A 19,250-nucleotide genomic window follows, 5' to 3' on the forward strand; every position below is an offset into this window, starting at 1 on the left:
TAGCATTACCATTAAATCTGAACCTTTTATTCAATCATTCTCTTTTAACTCTTAATGCTTAATTAATGATCTGAAAGTAGAACATTTTCTAACCTTTCACCATTTTCAGGAGGTCAACACCTGATGACCCTTTTTTGAAGACAAGGAAAAACTATATATATATATATATATATATATATATATATATATATATATATATATATACACCGATCCCCATGGCTTCCACCGAAGACTCTGATAAAACTCCAATAATCTCCATGGGGATAGTCCAGTAGACTCATCAGCATACACATGGATGCAACATCAGAAATGCAGAAACTGATCATATAATGAAATTGGAATTGAAGCAACAACAAGAGACCTGCATTAGAGTCTCCACAAGATAACTTAGGATACATAAGGAATAGCTGTTGGCCTTGGCCTCTCGATGGAGCTGGTTCAGAGCACAATCCCATGTATGTTAGTCACGGCCCAGGAAAGATACAGGGAGTGTCTCATTAAGAATACCTTCTAAAAAGCATCTTATCACGTCTTGACTCTCAGCATAAGAAAGAATATAGAGATTAAAAAAAAATGTGGTGCTTCCTTCCCCTTCTGCATACAGTCACATGCTCTGCCCCTAATTCTTGCAGATACCCAGCTGACAAACCTGGTTAGACCATAAGCAGTTAGTAATCCAACCCATCATTTCTTCCTCACAGTCAGTTCCATAACAGCTGTGCACATAATGCATGCTTAAAGAGCTCGTTAAATAGCACAGAGACCATACATCTGATCAGAGGGTCCATATTTTGGATGACACTAGTAGTGTGTGTTTCTGGATATGTGAACCTGTGCATGGTATTTGGCATGTGGTTCACCCCAAAAAACTAAACAGCCTGATGCGCATGATACAATTAATAACAAACAATTGAAGAAAAATGTAGAAGACATGGCAAAATACATTTGAAAATACAAGTTTCTGACCAAGGAATCTAAGACTTGTATACAGAAAATTATAACCAATTACATCTTAGAATGACTTCAGTTAACTATATAAGGGATAATTATATTTAGTCACTTGGCTGACCAGAACTGGGTAATGAAAGGATACCTGTAAGAATGAAAATGGGAACATCTTCCAAAAAGTTAATTTGTTTATCAATCTAAGCAAGAGCTGATCATGTAATTTGCAGGTAAAGAAAATCAAAATACATACACATACCATACTTAGTTATGTCTCAATCAGTGTTTTCCCTGGCTTTTACTTGCAGAACAGCGTGTCAAAAGTTTCTGGCTTGGAGTCGCATGATCATCCTGTTCCCATGGAAATGCTCACATGAAGGGTAATGAGTAAAAATCATTTGGATACTACCAAATGCTCTTCAAAAATATAATGTAAAAGAAAAAAAAGAAGATGATGGAATCAATTATGCCGATATGTGATTATAGCATCACAAAAAGCAGAACATAAATCGTGTATGATACTTACTACTGAGGCAGTGTGCTTGGGTGCAAACTGAATATATTACTACCTACACCTGTTTCATTTTGCTCCTTCCCCAATCTAGGATCCTTTTATACAGAATACTTGTTTCCAATCCATACTTCTTTAGTAAAATGTAAAATTAATCCTTACTCCAACTAGCTTGTCTTCATAGAAATAGTACTACCTCGAAAAAGAAACAGATACCTCTAACAGTAAAACAGAAACAAAAAAATGATATTCCCAACATGAAGAAACACAAATTGACAACTAAGACATTGACCACATGATCAGGGAGAAAATCAGACGAATGTCTCAAAAAGGTTTTTTGTATGTAGCTAGGAGAAATGTACTGAATTCCTAGGGTTGACACAATACATATTGTTTATGGTGCCATGATGAAACATGGCCCACCCAAGCATGCAATCTAACGCTTGGCATGGCTTTGGCATTCATGGGTACATTACATGAAAGTTATTTTGTTAATTTACACCACTTCTAAGTTCTTCCTAACAGGATTAAAGTTTGTTTTATGCAGAAAAAAAAAATATTAAAAGCAATTCCATGAGATCCTAGCACCATAAATGATCACATACATGTGTAAAGAAACATTTTAAGTAAATATACCATGAAACAAAACCATGCTATGCATTAACAAATAATAAATTTAAGATACTTCAAATACTGAATGGTACTGTGTAAGACTAGAAAAAGATGAACATATGTAAAATTTCATACTTAAGAAACCTACACAAGAATAATTAAAATATGAATATACCAAATGAATAAATCTTATTCATATGAAACTTCAGTTGTCACCCATTAATAAAGTAAAAGATAACAAATAACACATTATATAATATTTTTTTGATAGAATATAATATTTTTTTTAAAATGGTTGTTTTCCATCTTGACATTCATATACACTTAATTAATTTTTTTCTGTTACAGATCCTTTTTTATAGTTTCTAACATTAACAACACATAAAAATCGACAAATACATATTTTTACCAAAATGTAGATAAATGCATGAATTAATGACACATATGAACTAATAATAGCATGATGCCTCCTCATTAAGGATAGAAAGACGATTTTCACACTTTTATTCATGTAGAACCAAAGTCTGCCGAATCAGACCAAATCGTCCGGTTCGGCCCATACCGAGCCGACCCGACCCGGTCAGGAACCCGGTCGGTTCACTTAATAACATCGGGTCCGTCCCTGAACCAGCCGAAACTGGCCTAAACCTGTCGGAACCGGCCGAAACCATTCGGAACCGGTCGGTTCCGTTCGAACTCGACGCGAGCCATCCGGTTCATAACGAGTCGGCCCGATTCGGAACCAGGCCCCCTCCCTGTTTCCTTCTTTTGTTAAAAGAAGAGGTTGGCGAGGCCTTCCCAACATTACTTCTCGGTAACACTTACACTATAACAGCTCCCCCTTCCTCCCAATTTGCAAAATCACACCGATTCAGTGCGATTGAAAAAAGATCCAAGCCGAAATAAGATGTGCTTCCTCTCTCCTATCTTATTCTCTAATTTTTGGAGGCTCTAAAAAAATAGCTCAAAATTTGAAAAATAGAAAAAAGTTATGCCAAAATTTTTGATTTGGGCTTGATTTTATGATATGTTGTAGATTTATAGATGATCCACAAGATGACATAAAAAATTTTAATTTTTGAATTATATATAATTTTTAAAAATTTAAAATATAGTTTTAATTAAAAAATAAAAATATAAAAAAATAAAAATTTAAAAAATATAAAATTAGAAGCATATTTAGGAGCATGCAAGCTACTCTGGCAAAATTTGGTGTCCATTTATTCAAATTTTGATGCAATCATGCCCACGGTGGCCTAGGCCTAAATTTGAAAAAGAGAAATAAGTAGTCTGTGATGTATGCTCACAGACCTAAAAAAATATATATACAATCCATTGTTGAATTCAACATAGATCTCAGCTGAAATTAAAATTTTAAAATATTATATTTAAAAAATATTTTTTTAAAAAAATAATTAAAAGTATATAATTAATGCCAAAAATTATAAAAAATTAGTAGTACATAATACATATTTCAAAAGTATTTTTGAAATAAAAAACATATTTTCCTAAATTTATAATATTTAAGCATATTTTTTAATTTAAAAATTATTATAAATAAATAAATATGAAAATTAGTATTATGTATTAGAAAAATCAGATGTATTTTCTGATGTAAAAAATATTATCTTCATCATAACAAAATTTTGCTATTTTAAAAAAATTGATAAACTAGCATACTTGATAAACCTACAAAAATGGAACCAAAAAAAAAAAGAGCCAGAGCATGACATTGGTTAGGATCATGGGCAAATGCTCTCGAGTCGACACCATTAGAAGTGTAACTCGTGCAATAAAGAGTTCAAGGAAGGAGGGGTAGGCAAATTGAAGCAGCACTTAGCTACTAGTTACCCCGACGTATCTATGTACCGAAAATGCCCACAAGAGGTTCGACAGCTGATAAAGCACTTCGCTGATTTCAAAGCAGTAAAGGAGAAAGTTGCCAAGAAGAAGGCAGAGATGGATCGCTAAGTGGCAGAGCCACCTTTCTCACTCTAGAAAGTTAAAGGAGGCATCCGCTTCAGATGACGAGGCACAGATCCATGCTGCCATTCAGGCGACAGTCTAGATAATCAGTGACAACAGGATGAAGTGGCCAAGCATAGGGCTCGATTTGGGCCAAAAAATGTTGAACCGGCCCGTACTGAACCGGTCTGGTCTCTGACCGTGCACGGTTCCGGCCCTCCAGCAGTACCGAGCCAAAACCGGCCGGTACTAGATGCATACCGGAGCGAACTGGTCGGTTCGCACCAATTCACAACGTGCTGCGCGCGCGATGTGTTATGCAGACTGATTCGATACCATCTGACCCGATCCGGTAGGCGACTGGTATGCCTACCGGTACCGGTTCAGCATACCTTGATTTAGGCCCTCATACTACAAGTCAAACTCCGGCTCTGCAAGCAGCAAGGTAGATCCAAAGTCAGGAGGACCTCAGTCAGGGAGGCCGTCAGCAAAGGCAATGGCTGTTTTGCAACAATGCTGAAAAATTTTGGTAGCAAAAAGAAGTCATCCAAGGAGATTTCAGCAAACATCACCATCCATGATTTAGATCTACGTGTCCCACCAGGATTCAAAGTCGCAGAGGGTTAACACAATGTTAAAGAAGGATAAGAAGGGTATGTGGCAAGCTATTAGATCCTAGTTCCACTTCAGCTACGTCCCAACGAATGTGGCAAACAATACATATTATAGGTCTGCCATTTTCTCTATATAGATTGCTGGTCCTAGTGTAGACCCTCTAGGACCAAAGAATATCTACGGTGAGCTTCTCGACAATAACAAAGAGAAAATCGAAAAGTGGATTGCCTCATACAAGAGCAAGTGGACCACATATGGACTAATAGTAGTGTGATGGTTGGACCGTTCCTATTAGCGAAGCACTGTCAATTTCTTGACATATTGTGATACGAAAACTTTCTTCCATAAGCCGGTTGATGCTTCCGATCAGGTGCACGACGCCATATACATCCTCAAATTAGAGATGATTGATCAAGTAGGACAGAAGAATGTCTTGCAGGTTATCACTGATAATAAGCCACAATATAAGGCCATTGGAGAAATCTTGATAGAGCGGTGACCACATATTTTCTAGACCCCATGTGTTGCACCTCATTTTGATGGACATCGCAAAGATTCATAGGGTGCAGCAGACGGTGGAGATAGCCCAAACCATCACCAGATATATTTATAACCATACATGAGTCATTTCACTGATGAGGAGATATGATAGAAAAAAGATCTTGAGACCAGCAGTCACACAGTTTGCTACCAACTACGTTACGCTTGAAAGCCTTCTTGAGATGAAAGCAGCCCTATATCAGATGTTTGTCGGTCCCGAATGACAAAAAAGTAGATTTGCAAGGCCGACACTAAAGAGAGCATTGTTAAGGACTTCGTGACGAGACAGACATTTTGGTAGTGGGCTGCTACGATAGTGAAAGCCATCAGACCATTGTATGAAATGCTTCGGATTGTGGATAGCGAGAGGTACCCCCTGATGGACTTCTTGCATCATATGATGGAGAGGACAAAGATTCAAATCAAAGAGGCAGATCCGACGTATGCCTAGGAGTACATCAACATCATTGAGCAGCAATGGAACAACCAGATAGGTAGGAACTTGCATTTAACAGGTAAGCAAGAACATAAAAATTAGATTGCTTCTGTACTTGTATAATTTTACTAAGACAATAACAAACTCTATCTGCAGCATACTACCTAAATTCGAGGTTTCAGTACATTGTAGCTGGAATCGATATGGATGACGAACATTTGACGGCTCCGCATAATATGATTTACAAGATGGAGCCTGATCTAGAAGTCGCGGCCCTATGCCTAAAAGAGGTAAGTTAACTTAGTGATATTTTTAAGTTAACTGATATCTTTAATTATTAACATATTACAACATGGTTCTTTTTCACAGACTAAAATATTTAGAAAGGGCACTGATAGCTTTAGAGTCTTGCAGCTATTGTAAGAAAAGTATGAATCCAAATCTATTACACATCAGTAGGACATTTATCTGAAGTTAAATGATTAATAATATGATACTATCTTGTATGTAATTTTTTCAATATTTTTGTAGCTGAATGGTAGTTTCATTTTAGTTTGTCCGCGAAAAATCTTAAATGGCTAGCTATTCAAATCCCCTTTCGGATAATCTCCTTGAGTGGCTATAAGCACAACTGGTCCACCTTCGCCCTCATCCACAACAAGCAGAGGAACCATTTGACACAAAAATGCCTCAACGACCTTGTACATATTCACTACAATATGAGGTTAAGGTTGAAGTGCATTCAAAATAAAGTGGAGCTAAAGTACACAAATATAATTAATAGTATTTTCGTTGATGATGAGGATAGTAAATTCAACTAAAACTGATTCCACTTGAGAGCAACATCCATCCCCGTGGTTATTACGACAAAGAAGGTATTCCAATTCTCTATAGCACCGTCTTCTTCCCTCAAATCTGAAAGGGATTGTGAACAAGAAAGGAAGTTAGGCTTTTTCCTAACATAAAAAAATGACCCACAAATGGTGTCAAAATGGCGATTGAAGTGTCGGAAATAGCCAATGCGCTCATATCCTCGAATTGCATGGAACCCTAAGGAATTCAAGCCTCATTTATCGTTTGTAGGAAGAAAGAGCTCTTGAAAGGTCCAACGTTGCAATTGACTCTGACCATCCCATTCCTACAAAAATGTATTTGACAATTCGAATCTTTTCAGAAGCAAAGTCCTAACTGCTATACCCCTGATTCAATATAGTTTAGGAAACATTAGAATCGATGAAAAAAGACTCATTTAAATTCATATTTGAATATTCAATAAAATAATCTGAAAGCCTCGTTCAAGCAAAGCCCTTTCACGTCAATTGTGCTTTCTGCAAGCAGGAAAACGACCTTTTTGACGATCCACATGTTGTAGCTTGACCCCCGGATTCGTCAGATTGATTGCTCCCACACAATTAAGTTAGGCAGGCTTGGGGAGGTGATCTGAATGCTATCGATACGAGGCGGAGCTGATTTGCTGATCGTAACGAACTTGACTCTACCCTTGAAAAACACCCAAAAAAAAAGAGCGGAGAGACTTTATGATCGAATGGCTTGTGGGCCACCAGCCAGAGCTGAAGCTTGATGAGTGAGAATCGCCTCCACAACTGACCATATTTGTAGCCAGCGAGACTAGGATCAATGCAAGGCAATGGACAGAGAAATATTCTACGCATCCTTCTAGTTGATCAACCACAACACCGGGGTCACCACATGACTCCTCGTCCGAGACATCCTCTCAAAGATATGATCGAGAGAAGCTTAAATGAAGCCACTATGCCATCTGATCGACTCGGTCAGGAGGACGACATACATCCTTCCAACATATCCAAACAGAGAGGCACGAAGGATAAGGAGGTAGCGAGTGGCACGAAGGATAAGCAGGCAGCGAGTGGCACGAAGGATAAGCAGGCAGCGAGTGGCACGAAGAATAAGCAGATAGCTGCTCAGCAACACCAAAAAAAAAAAGCAAAAGGCACCTACAACCCTCATGGAGAGTGTGGAAGAGCCAGTTTACTCAGATTCAGAGACTAGGAGCAGCAGTTCTAGTGGTTGTGGATCTGCTAGCTAAAAAGACTATCATTCATGAGACAGTCATAGGATGGTCTTCGATTCACTTGTGAGACCCAGTTTACGCATGCTACACAAGATAGGGACCACAGTGCACAATCTGATAGAGCCCATGATGATATGATTGCATATAGAAGACAAGCTTTTTTAGGTCATTCAGGAGGACATGATATAGCTGCAAATAACCTCGCATGTGGAGTAGGATTTATAAATGTATCAGATTCCAAGTCGTCTACTGAATTCTATCATTCGCAACCACAGATAGCCCATAACTCATATGGATACATATATAGGTATAGTGCATCTAAGGCATTTTCTAGCAACCCGGAGCATCTTATGGGTTGAATTTTGCCGCTAGCTTATTTGGATGGGCCCTTTTACAGTCGTTTTATCAGCTAAAAGACACCTCTCAAAGTCAGATCTTCAGCGAGAGATCCGAAAGTGCTTATAACCCAGAGTGTGTTCCTTATGGGATGATCATACAAAACTACGCCGCCACTTGGTTAGAAAGATAGGCTGATGTATCTCCTGACTATACTAATGATCTGGATATCTACAAAAAGTACATGCCACTCGACAAGATTTTAGATATCGTTATATATGTTGTATTTTAAATATATATAATTGATTATATTATTTTATATGTTTCACCTCACTAGTTGATTTTAGGATATTTTATGTTACTTCTTGTAGCATGCAACATCTCACTAATCATTTTCTGTTTTGTATTTAAAACAAGAAGATGCATTTTTAGGTTAAACTGGAATCATACGAACATCAAAAAATATCAAAAATACATCAAAAATACATCAAAAATATATCAAATTAGACTTAAAATCATTAAAAAAAGTTGAAAAAGATTGATTACCAACTAATTAAACTTAAAAAATTCAAAAAAGAATTGGGCATGCCGGTTTGGAACCAACACGCCCAAGCATACCGTGTGTCGATACAGTACCGGTTTAGTACCATATAGAACTGATACCATACCGACCGGTCCGTTGACTGGTATAAGTCTCGGTACCAGTTGGGCGGACCTTGTGTAGATCAATCATTTTGCATCAACAACATGTTTGATCCTAAGATTAGGCCTCCAAAAGCAGATTATATACCTTAAAAAAGGCCAAAATAAGCTCAAACTGCCAAGAAAAAAGCAAGAAAGGTCCTTATCAGTTCATATAAAACCAAGATGGACCCAGGGACCAGGAGATTGATGTGCATGAAACAGCAGTATGTACCATACAGTATGAACAGACACGTTAAATAAAAGTGGAAAAAAGTAACAGCAAGTGTTTCCTAACATCAACTTGACAAGCAAGAAAGTGTTCTCCAAGTTTGTTGCATACATGCATTTTATAAACTAAAGTAGTAAAATGAAAGAATCACCATGGTTCAATTTAAAAAATTTAACAAATGGTTGCAAAACCAACAGATCATTAAAATATAAAGTCTTTCAGCGAACAACAACCAAACGGATAGTCAAAATTTACCTTATACAGAGATGCTGCAGATTCAGACTGCATTGTTTGATTAGGAACATGCCCAAGGGATTGAAAAGTATCCAGGGCATCCAGTGTAAGCTGCCAACCACAAAGAGCTAGAGTACTGCTGGAACTTGAACCACTGTCACTTTCACAACCAGCAGCTGCAACATTTCCATTTACCCAAGGACAATATCTGTTGTGATACTTAATTGGATCAAATTCACCAGCCCCTGCTTCATAATCATTTTCTCCATTTGCTGTTCCTACCAAACGAATAGCAGGATATTTGCAAGCACTATGATCAGAGGAGAAAGTCAATTATTATGCATAAAAATGGTGACAACTAACCAAGAAAAAACGATTGGACCAGCACATCTAAAAAAAGGCATACACATTCTTGCAAGATGTAAAAAGTAGATATGATGGAAAGCCCCAAGACGACTTCACATGCAAGCGCCACCTTAATTGACTTAAGAGTATCCAAACAAAAATCTAATGAATGCATTTATAATACATATAAAAATTTGTAGATATTTCTTATATGATATAGAGAACTAAACTCTCTGCAGCTAAACAAGAGTATCTATGAGAGTTCTTCTAGCATTAGCCACAACTCGTTTATAGCCAATCTTAAGGTAATTCCTGAGTCACACAAAAACAGTGATGTTTTTGTGTCTATGACTTGAAACAATTCCTCCACTTAGAAAATCAAGCTTGAATTCAAGATGACAACAGAGAGAAGATAAGGCAAGTCTTTCGTGATTAAGGTTTATGATTATGATAACACCAAGTGGCAATACAAATATAATAACACCAACATGTAACCCAGATCCTTTGTTGAATACTTGGGAAATTACAAACACAGAATAGCAGACGAAGACACCAAGGGCACACATTAACGAAATGACCAGTAGAGCCCTCTCCACATGGGAAAAGGGAAAAAGAAAATAAACATCAAACACATACATGATATGGTTCAGAGACAAGAGGTCAATCATGCACCTTTGATGATGGTTAAAAGTGATAAATCCAATCAATGCAAACTAGGATAAACAGTCAAGGAACTGTGGAGATTTGACCGTATCTAATTATATCAAAAAGAGGGAATTGAGACCATTGAAATGTCATTTTTCTAAAAGAAATTGTCATTAGTTTTTTAAACAAAACATTATTTGAAGGCAAACAGTCTAATGGCATATTACTGCAAAACAGTAGAGCCGAATTGCTTAGCACCTCCAATATTTATCCCTAATCAATCTTAGTTTTATAAACTGTCCTTCCAAACCTTTTGGAATTCCTGTTAAATCTCAAATGTTTTCTTCCCCAACTAAATGTGCCCATACATGTACGTGTTTGTCCTGATATCCACATGCTGGAACTTGCTTATCATATTGATCCAAGTTGAACATCTGGAACTTGCTTATGACATCAATCCAAGTAAATATTACTTAATATCAATCTAAGTAGACATGTTAAGAATATCCCTACATGATAGTTTAAGAAAGTTCAAAATGTCTATGGAGAAACAAAATGGCAGATGAAGATACCTGTCCCATTTTCAGGAACATAATCTGATCCCAGGAGTGCAAAATCATCAGTGGTAGATGCCTTGCCAGTCTGAGTTACCCCCTCTTTGGATGCTTCATAGCTGGAATATATTATTGCATTACAAGAAAGTGAAGGATGAGCACTGCTATCCTGACCCAAGGTATAGCTAATCTTCTCCCCACTTTCAACAGAACCAGCTTTGGTCGAACCATAAATTTTTGAACCACTATCAGCTCTTCCTACTGATCGAAACATCATTTCTTGACTATCACCAACAGGATCCTCTCTACCAGCTTCTTCTGGAACAAACTCATCCATTAGTCCAGGTCCTAGAGCTGATTCACCAGTCTGCCCCAGATTCTCGGTGATCGGTTCTGCATCACCAACAGCACTATCTGCTCTATGCGCAGAAAAATCAGCTCCATGGATTTCAGCTTCATGACTCGCACCCATACAAACACTCCCTCCACTAATTCCTAAACTAAACCTATCCCTAGCATAAGCTGTGACTGTTTCTGCATTTAGAATTTCTTCCCCCTCATTTGTACTGCTGCCTCCCATTTCTCTGGCAATACTTCCAGCAGCAGGTTGTACACAAGTGCTTTGCTGTGCTTGATTACTGTAATTTAGATCCAATGCATCATTCATGTCAAGGTTCCTCTGCATGCTTGGAGAGGGAAATTGAACAGCATCAGCATCTCCAGGATAATTCTCAACACTTTCCATAGAATCCTCGTCAGGGCTATGATAAATCGTATCCATTGCAATAACAGAGGATGCCCGAGCAGAATCTCTTGTGGATGGGAGGCCAACAGCTACATCACTCCCTTCTTTAAAAGAATCAACTCTATTGACATCTATATCTATATCAAAGCATAAATTACGACTAGGACCAGCACCAGAAGAATCTATCCTGCATGATGGATGGTAAGTTTTAAAGACATCGAACCCACGAGCACGTTTAGTGGGGCCATCTGAATCAAGTGTGCCGTCATCAACTTCATCACCATCACGGTCAATAACAGTCCCTTCTATACTGTCAGCCTGTTGAATCCTGTCCTGGGGTCTGTCAACTGTGCTTCCACCTTTCTCCAGGCAGCGTTTCCTAGTGCTTGGACCCCGTGACTCATATGAAGCTGCATGGTCACCAACCTCACTTCCAGTAGGCTGCCCAATCATCAGATCTCTCCCCATTCCGCCATCGTTAAAATGTTCAGATATTGCTGGAATGCCAGACTGAATGGATGGTAACCCTCCGGCCATCGTGAGATTCAAATCCACACCAGCATCTGATAGTGATTTCCCCTCATCAGTTGTTGCTGCTTCATCACGACCCTCCATTTGTCCCTTCTCCATTTCCTCAGCAGCAACCCATCCATTGATTGCACTGGCTGCACTAACTCCACATGTCAATGCCATTTTTTTGCCCAGATCAGGAGTATCGGCATTGGGGCCAAAATGTGTAGGACGAAGCACAGTGCAGAAATCCCAGATTCTGACAGTAGCCCCACATAAGCTGCAATCTAGTAATGGAGACCTCATGTTGCGACAAGATTCTTTAGCAGACTTCAACTTCTTTCCAGCATCCTTCTTTGCTGAGACAGAGAATGCATTCTTATTAAGTCGAGGAAAGTGACAATGATGAAGTTCATCTTCAGCTGGGCCAACACAGCATGCATTTCTAGCAGATTGAGCTGAATTCTCTTCAAAATCTTGAACATTTGGAAGCCATCTAGGCTCCCACCCACACAAGCTTACAAGCTTCTGCGCCTACTCAAAATTAAATGAAAGTGAAGTAAATTGAAACAACTAAAAGGCCGCAAGTCGAGATCAAGCAATGAAGTAATGACTGATAATAGCAACTTGCAAAACATCAAGAAATGATTGAACAGCATACATGAGAATGGCTACCAAAGGCTTCATCTCGAGAGATTTCTAATCCTGGCGTACTATCAGCTTTACAGCCTAATTCCCCAGATAAAAATGTATGTGGTTGTGATAGAAGACGATCAATTTGATTGCTCCTTGTGAGCCTTATAGTCTCAATTGCAGATGAAGCTATTACAGGAAGGGAGTGAAATTGCAAAAGCCCATCACACCGATCTTTATAACCCCCAATAAGTGCCGATGGAGGACTTGGAGGGAACTGCGCCAAGCTGTCAGCACAGCAATTTCCTCTCCAAGGACAAGTAACTTTGTGGCCTGCATCAAGCTGTTCCGCAAATGCTTCCCCAGCATGATTAACTATAAATAACACAACAAGACAGCATTAGTAAGTAGGCAAGGCTGCTCGAAATGGCTGGCAAGGAAGGAAAAGAGGAAAATTGATTAACTTTATGCTAAAACCGAGCAAGAATAAAGAGGTCAGTTCTAAATGTCACCTATTATGAAGTGATCAAGCACCAACAGTATTAGACAGCAAATTGCATCCTAAATATCTATTCAATAATAAACGAAGATATTGAACAAGCTGTTCTGCCTTAAAAAATTTTGATTCATAAATTAGTCAAAGTACAACTTTGCGATCAGAAACTGTTTAACTAGGTCAGCAAATGAAAAACACAAATTTCTTCCACAGCCTGGTAAAAGCAGCTGGGGAAATTATGATACAGATTTAGCATCATGGTACAATCATACCTTCAGAAGGTGTCCAGGATACCAGTGTAGTAAATGTGAGCTGTGCACCACATGATTCACATTCAATTCTGTCCATATCAGTGTTCATCCAACCTCTTCGGGCGCAAGCCAATGAGCTGGCTGCCTGCAAGTTTTACATATGAAGGCCTTCAAAGACAGAAAAACAAGAAAAGACAATGTACTTATAACAAGAACACTGACATGAATATACATAAACTATGGATCTGGTTTCACAAACTGTAGCTGAAGATGCTGACATGTGCAAACATATCATATTTGAAGACAAAAGTGCACATGCATGTGTATACATGAGTGTGTATATAAATAAAGGTCTACCATTGGTTCAAAAGATATGTTTCCATTTAAATATCAGTTGCATACATCTTTATTTGCATACAACCACATCATCAAGCATGTACCCATGCATAATCATATATCAGAAAACTTGTTCTTCAAGTAGTGTCCAGGCATCATTGCAAGCAAGTGTTCATCCATTTGACACTATCCAATATAAAACTATTAAGAAATACAAAATTCACATCAAAATAGTCCTCATCAATACATGGATTAAGAAAAGGAAAGTCACAAAGGAAATTACAGATTACATACATAAATTTAAAGCATGCTTGAAAAATCAGGCCAATATTGGCACTAACCTTTGGTTTTGCAAACCAATTTGAAGTATTAAATGTGGAGAGACGCCGAAGAAGATCTCCCCTTTCCCATGGTCTGCATGAAGGTTGTGAGGAGCCCAGAGCAATTCCGCCAGCATTTGTGCTCAAAGAAGTCCGAAGGGGCTGGGGACCAATACAGGACAAAGGACCTACTTTGGAACCATGTGCACTAACATGCCAATCTATGCTGGCTATATTGGCTGGAGCAGCAGCTGAGGATGCTCCAGCAGAGCTGAGGCATAAATAGTATCATGCTTAGTGTGAGCAAGAAGAATAGTGTCATAGATCATGTATCCAGAAAATATAATTCAAATGGAAAGACAGTACATCTAGAAACTAGTAACCTTTATTGCATGATAACAGTTCTCCTTCCAGTATCACAAAGGACAGAGAAAAGAAGCAAAGTAGCCTGATAAGAGTGGGAATTACTAATATTAGAAGAACGATTGTATATTGAACTATTCCTCTCTTGACAGGGAACAAAGATCCTTCCTTAAGTCGACTACACATTTTGTCAGTATTCAAGGAGTCAGGTTTCAGGTCAACCAAAAGATCAGATATTTCGGTTAAAGGTCAGATAGAATGCCCAAGTCCCCTTGGAAATGTGTCATCTAACTTTACTTAGAAGTCCCATTTGTATACTAAGGTGAGTCAAGAAAAATGTCTCATTGTAGTGGACTGCTAGGTTGCTTAATACTACGTTTCAGTCAACATGTCAAAGCTTTAATTCAAGTAACCTAATATTAAATTAGAATCCATAAGGATGAGTAAACAACTCTCCTGGGTTAATATGGTGCCCCAAGAGAGCAATTTGGACAAGCAGTAAAATTAGTACCTTCTAATATGAAATTATGCAGGATTAACAAAAGTAAATTCAATTAAATTTTTAAGGTGAATCCTCTAATCCAACATTTTCATTTGGAAAATGCTAGAAATATCCTTTTTAGACTAGATTATCCTTTCTAATGAAGTTGCAGCTTTTACACAAATTAATACTGAATCAATATTTCAATTTTGATTCCTAAAGGAAAATGGATTCCTCTAGTTTGTTAAGTTATTTTGGTAAATGACATAAGATCCCTTATCTGTAGCTTCTACTTCATATGGCTTCATCCTGGCTCTACAATCTGCATTAGTCCTTATATATTACTCTATAAACAATAAACCATTCCACAATACAACCAACAAGCATGAAACATGTCCAGAAGGCAATGGAAACGAATAATCAGGAATCCTCACACTCCCAGCCAACACAAGATGAGAACTAGAATGCAATTACTAAACCAACACAAGGAATCTTATTGCTCCAGACATTGGAACAGTCCACCTGCACAGATTCGATGCCACCACCACTATGGAGGTTTTAATCTAGGTCCTGGCTTTATTAGTACCATTCAGATTCAAAATGGACCCAAAAGCTCAATAGCGGGTATTTTTGTTTGTCTTTTACAGCAAAGAAGAAACAGGCTTCAATTTTAAGAAGGGGCACACACACAGACTTCTCTTTACCTCACTTATAAACTGGAACTATTACATGATGTATTTGACAGCTCAATTTTACTATGTCAAGATTGTTAAACGGCAATGACGTAGATATTTAACTGTTCAGCATAATTTTGCCATAAACAGACAGGCTAGCCTCACTAGATACATTAATTATTTTGTGTCTGAAGAAGTGATATTCAGCTACACTTTTCACCTTTTTTCTACTACCACATTTATAATACTTTTCCCTTTATTGTTCTCTTTCCTGTTTCACTTTCAAACTTTTTTTTTCTTTTTCGCCTACATTTCAAGCCATAAGTAATGTTACATCCGAGCTTAAAACATCCAACCAAAATACATCTGAAGTATGAAGCATACTACATTCCACAGTTTCTAATTTATTGCAAGTATGAATACAAGTCTGACAATAAGCAGAAAGAAGTATTCATGAACTCCACCACTTAGACCTTCACTAACCTTATAAACCTAAAAATAGCCCTATTTCAACTCTTTTTGATATTCTCTGTTTAAACTTATCCCAAGTGCTGATCTGGAAATAAAGTCTAAATTTCTTCTCAAGCTAATTCCTTCATACCAAATATCTTGCCATCCTGTTCTTAGAAATTAACCTTGTCATCAAGGGCGTGTAAACTCCAAAAAAGCACATGATAACATTCCTTCAACGATCAAGAACACATTTTAACATCTCTTACCACATGCAACAATAGTATCCCTGATTTTCCAAAAGAAATATCGAGTTAATTTAATTAAAGACAGATGAGTAAAGGTTCGTTTATATACAAATAAGAAATGAAAATTGAGCTCTAGAGCTATGGACATTGCATAGACAGGAGAGAAATAAGAACTGTTTTATTGATTTATTTCAACAAGTTAATAAGCACTAATCCCCCACATCAAAGCTTGAAGTTTCAGCTAAAATAGATTGGTTTCAGCTTGCCAATATGCAAGAACCCCCTTTGTCGAATATCAAGTGGCATCAGCCAGTTTTTTGGCCAAAACCAACCAAAAATATCAAAACCCCTTGACAGATTGAGGCCTCAAAAGATGCCCCTTATACAGCATGTTATAAAGATTAATGTAAACAACCAAATGCAAGACATCATCATCTAAAAAAATAGCATCTTGTTTCTTGTATAAACAAAATAATTGTTCTATAGCCACACATGTTCATTGTTTCACTTAAAAAATATTAGAAAGATCTGCCCAATTTCTAGATGTTCAAAAGTTCATAGAAAATTGATGAAGACAAAGACTTTGATACACTAGGCATCTAAATATTCACAATTGCCTGACACAATGAATTTGCAATCAAGTAAAGTTCACTTTATGATTTTCACTTAGACACAGCATACATTATGATATATATATATATATATATATACACAGTATCAATTTCAGCCTAAAACTACCAAAACTACACAAATAAAAAGCATAACACAAGATGCCCAAAAAGTTTGTGCAAAATTTTAGTGCCTTCTTTTATTTTTCTTCAAATTTTCATTCTTTAATCTTCCCCTCTTTTTATACTAAATCTCCAAAGCTTGGAGCAAAAATGGCAAAACCAGAACTCCTAACAAAATGAGTTCTCAAACCTTCCCACACATAGTCAAAGAAGCTTCAGTGGGGCCATATTATTCATAGCTTACCATCCATCACTTTACACGTCATCAGACTGTTTATGTTAAAGAGGAAATCTTAAGCCTTCCTGGTAACCATGCTAGTTTAGCCTTACGTTAGCTTGGAATCTGCACTAAGATTTCCACAAATAAAGGTCACATGGAATGGGCACAAAATAGCTGGTACTTTGATGCAGCAACATAAAAAAAAAAAAGATGATCACTTTTGCAGCTTCATATGATAGGTGAACCATTGATAAGTTAGAGCAGATCTATAAGCTATTTTTATCACCTAATGTATATCATAGCAGGATACAAAATTTATCTTTTTTCCTTTTGAGAGAGAGAGAGATGGGGCAAGCTCAAACCTACATTTATTAAGAGAACGCAACTTAGAGAGAGAGAGAGAGAGGAAAAGAGACAAAGAGAGAGGACAAGAAGTATCAGCTAAAAACTAACGCAAGCAGAGACAGCTTTAGGAGCCCCTCAACATAAAAATATCAAGACGAGGAGAACAAGGCATTAAACTCATTGGTAACTTTGTATGGAACCACCCCTGTCAAGTCAGCCACTAGAAATCGAATGCTTTGCAGCATAACCTAAATTTTTTGCAGCAGACATTAGGAACTTACACGCACAAACAAAATCAATACTGATTAGTTGATATATCAGATTCTAGCTATAACAATGCTTTCACTACATATATCACTTTAGAAACCTCATTCCATGGAAAGAGCTCTCATAAGAAATGCATTTAATCTAAATAAAGAAAGCCCTAAAATCCAGCATTTCCATCAAAGAAGCTTTTCACTGTAAAATCGTATTGACATCTCCAATAAAAAAAAACATCAATTTATCTGATTAAACTCCAATTAAACCGTAGAACCCCTATACACCACCAGCATAGATCCTACATGCTTGCTCCCTGATTCCCCCATCCAAATTAACAGTAACTACCAGAAAAAATAAACTTTTTACAGTTAATATCTCAAGTATCACGCAAATTTTTAATCAGTTCCCATTAAGCCTCACACATCCTAGCTCAAATTAATCAAACTAGGGCTTGTCAATCCATCAACTAAAATTTCTTCAAAAAAGTAAACCAATCACACCTAAACACACGAAAAGCTCGGCAATAGCTACAAATGACCTGGCTACCTCCACTTCTACGGTTTTGGAGCGGGAAAACGCCAAAAACCGAGATCTCCTGCCATGGAACACGTCTTGGCGCCAGACTCCCCGATTGAGGCCAGACGCAGCAGAGATCAAATAGTAATTTCACAACAATAAAGAAAGTCACTTCAAAAAGCAACGCCACCGAGAAGGAGACAGAGAGAAACGAGCTGATGTTACCTCGCGGCTGGAGTCGGAGGAGGAGAAGACGACCTAGCAAGCGCGAGGGGATCCACCGTCCCCGAGCTTACGACCTCCTCTCGCATCCCGCGCTCTCTATCGCTCCCTCTCTCCTCTTGGTATTGGGGAAAAGCGAAATGAATCCCTCAGCACGCTCCTCTCAGGTGACTTTATACAGGGCCGCTCCCAGATGTGGGAGTGGTTTGATCGAATCCTCCAGCTCAACTCTTCGGCATCTCCACCGTCAAACAGATGGACATGTGTCTACCAATCAATCTTAACCGTCCAAGCATGGTGTCAAGGAGGGGAAATGGGTTCGTTTTATTTAATACATTTTGGACGGCAGGGATGGATAACTATTTTGATAACACTAGACACTGAGGGAGATGTGGATCCTCGGATTGGTGCAAAGACGAGTCACAGAGCGACCCGGAGGAAAATTTGGTAACTTGGTTAGGCACCCTGAATAATTAAGTATATAGATGATGAAACGTAGAATCTAGTCTTTTAGTTTCTATATCCCACATATTTTTGGTGTTATTGATGCGCAAAACTTGACTTGAAGGACTTGGTGCTAACTAATGGTGATTGGTCGGCTTGGGTAAAATTGATTTGCATAGTATGGAATTTTACCTAAAAATGGAAGGACGATTATGTTAGCCTAGATGCACAAATATAATTGATAAATTAAATATTTCTAATATTTAAAAATAATAATTAAGAAGCATAAACTAGTAAATA

General features: G+C 37.8%; 1 protein-coding gene across 7 annotated transcripts; it reads right to left on the bottom strand.

Annotated features, from left to right (window-relative positions):
- Positions 1-305: 305 nt before the first annotated feature.
- On the bottom strand, positions 306-18,649 carry LOC103723898. 7 transcript variants are annotated; one of them, XM_008814983.3, is made up of 8 exons: positions 18,510-18,649; positions 14,017-14,266; positions 13,361-13,484; positions 12,621-12,967; positions 10,723-12,493; positions 9,182-9,432; positions 1,205-1,296; positions 306-649 (listed from the first exon to the last, which is right to left on the bottom strand). In XM_008814983.3, exons 1-7 carry the CDS (start codon positions 18,593-18,595, stop codon positions 1,225-1,227), a joined length of 2,901 nt encoding a protein of 966 aa, XP_008813205.1. In that variant the 5' UTR covers positions 18,596-18,649; the 3' UTR covers positions 306-649; positions 1,205-1,224. The 7 variants fall into 7 exon arrangements, 6 of the variants coding, with proteins under 6 accessions (XP_008813205.1, XP_008813203.1, XP_008813207.1 ...); XM_008814981.3 differs by having other exon boundaries at positions 9,182-9,438; XM_008814985.3 differs by lacking the exon at positions 306-649 and adding an exon at positions 733-1,093.
- Between the last annotated feature and the right edge of the window lie 601 nt (positions 18,650-19,250).

Source organism: Phoenix dactylifera, unplaced genomic scaffold, assembly GCF_009389715.1.
Source record: "Phoenix dactylifera cultivar Barhee BC4 unplaced genomic scaffold, palm_55x_up_171113_PBpolish2nd_filt_p 000472F, whole genome shotgun sequence".
NCBI classification, from domain to species: domain Eukaryota; kingdom Viridiplantae; phylum Streptophyta; class Magnoliopsida; order Arecales; family Arecaceae; genus Phoenix; species Phoenix dactylifera.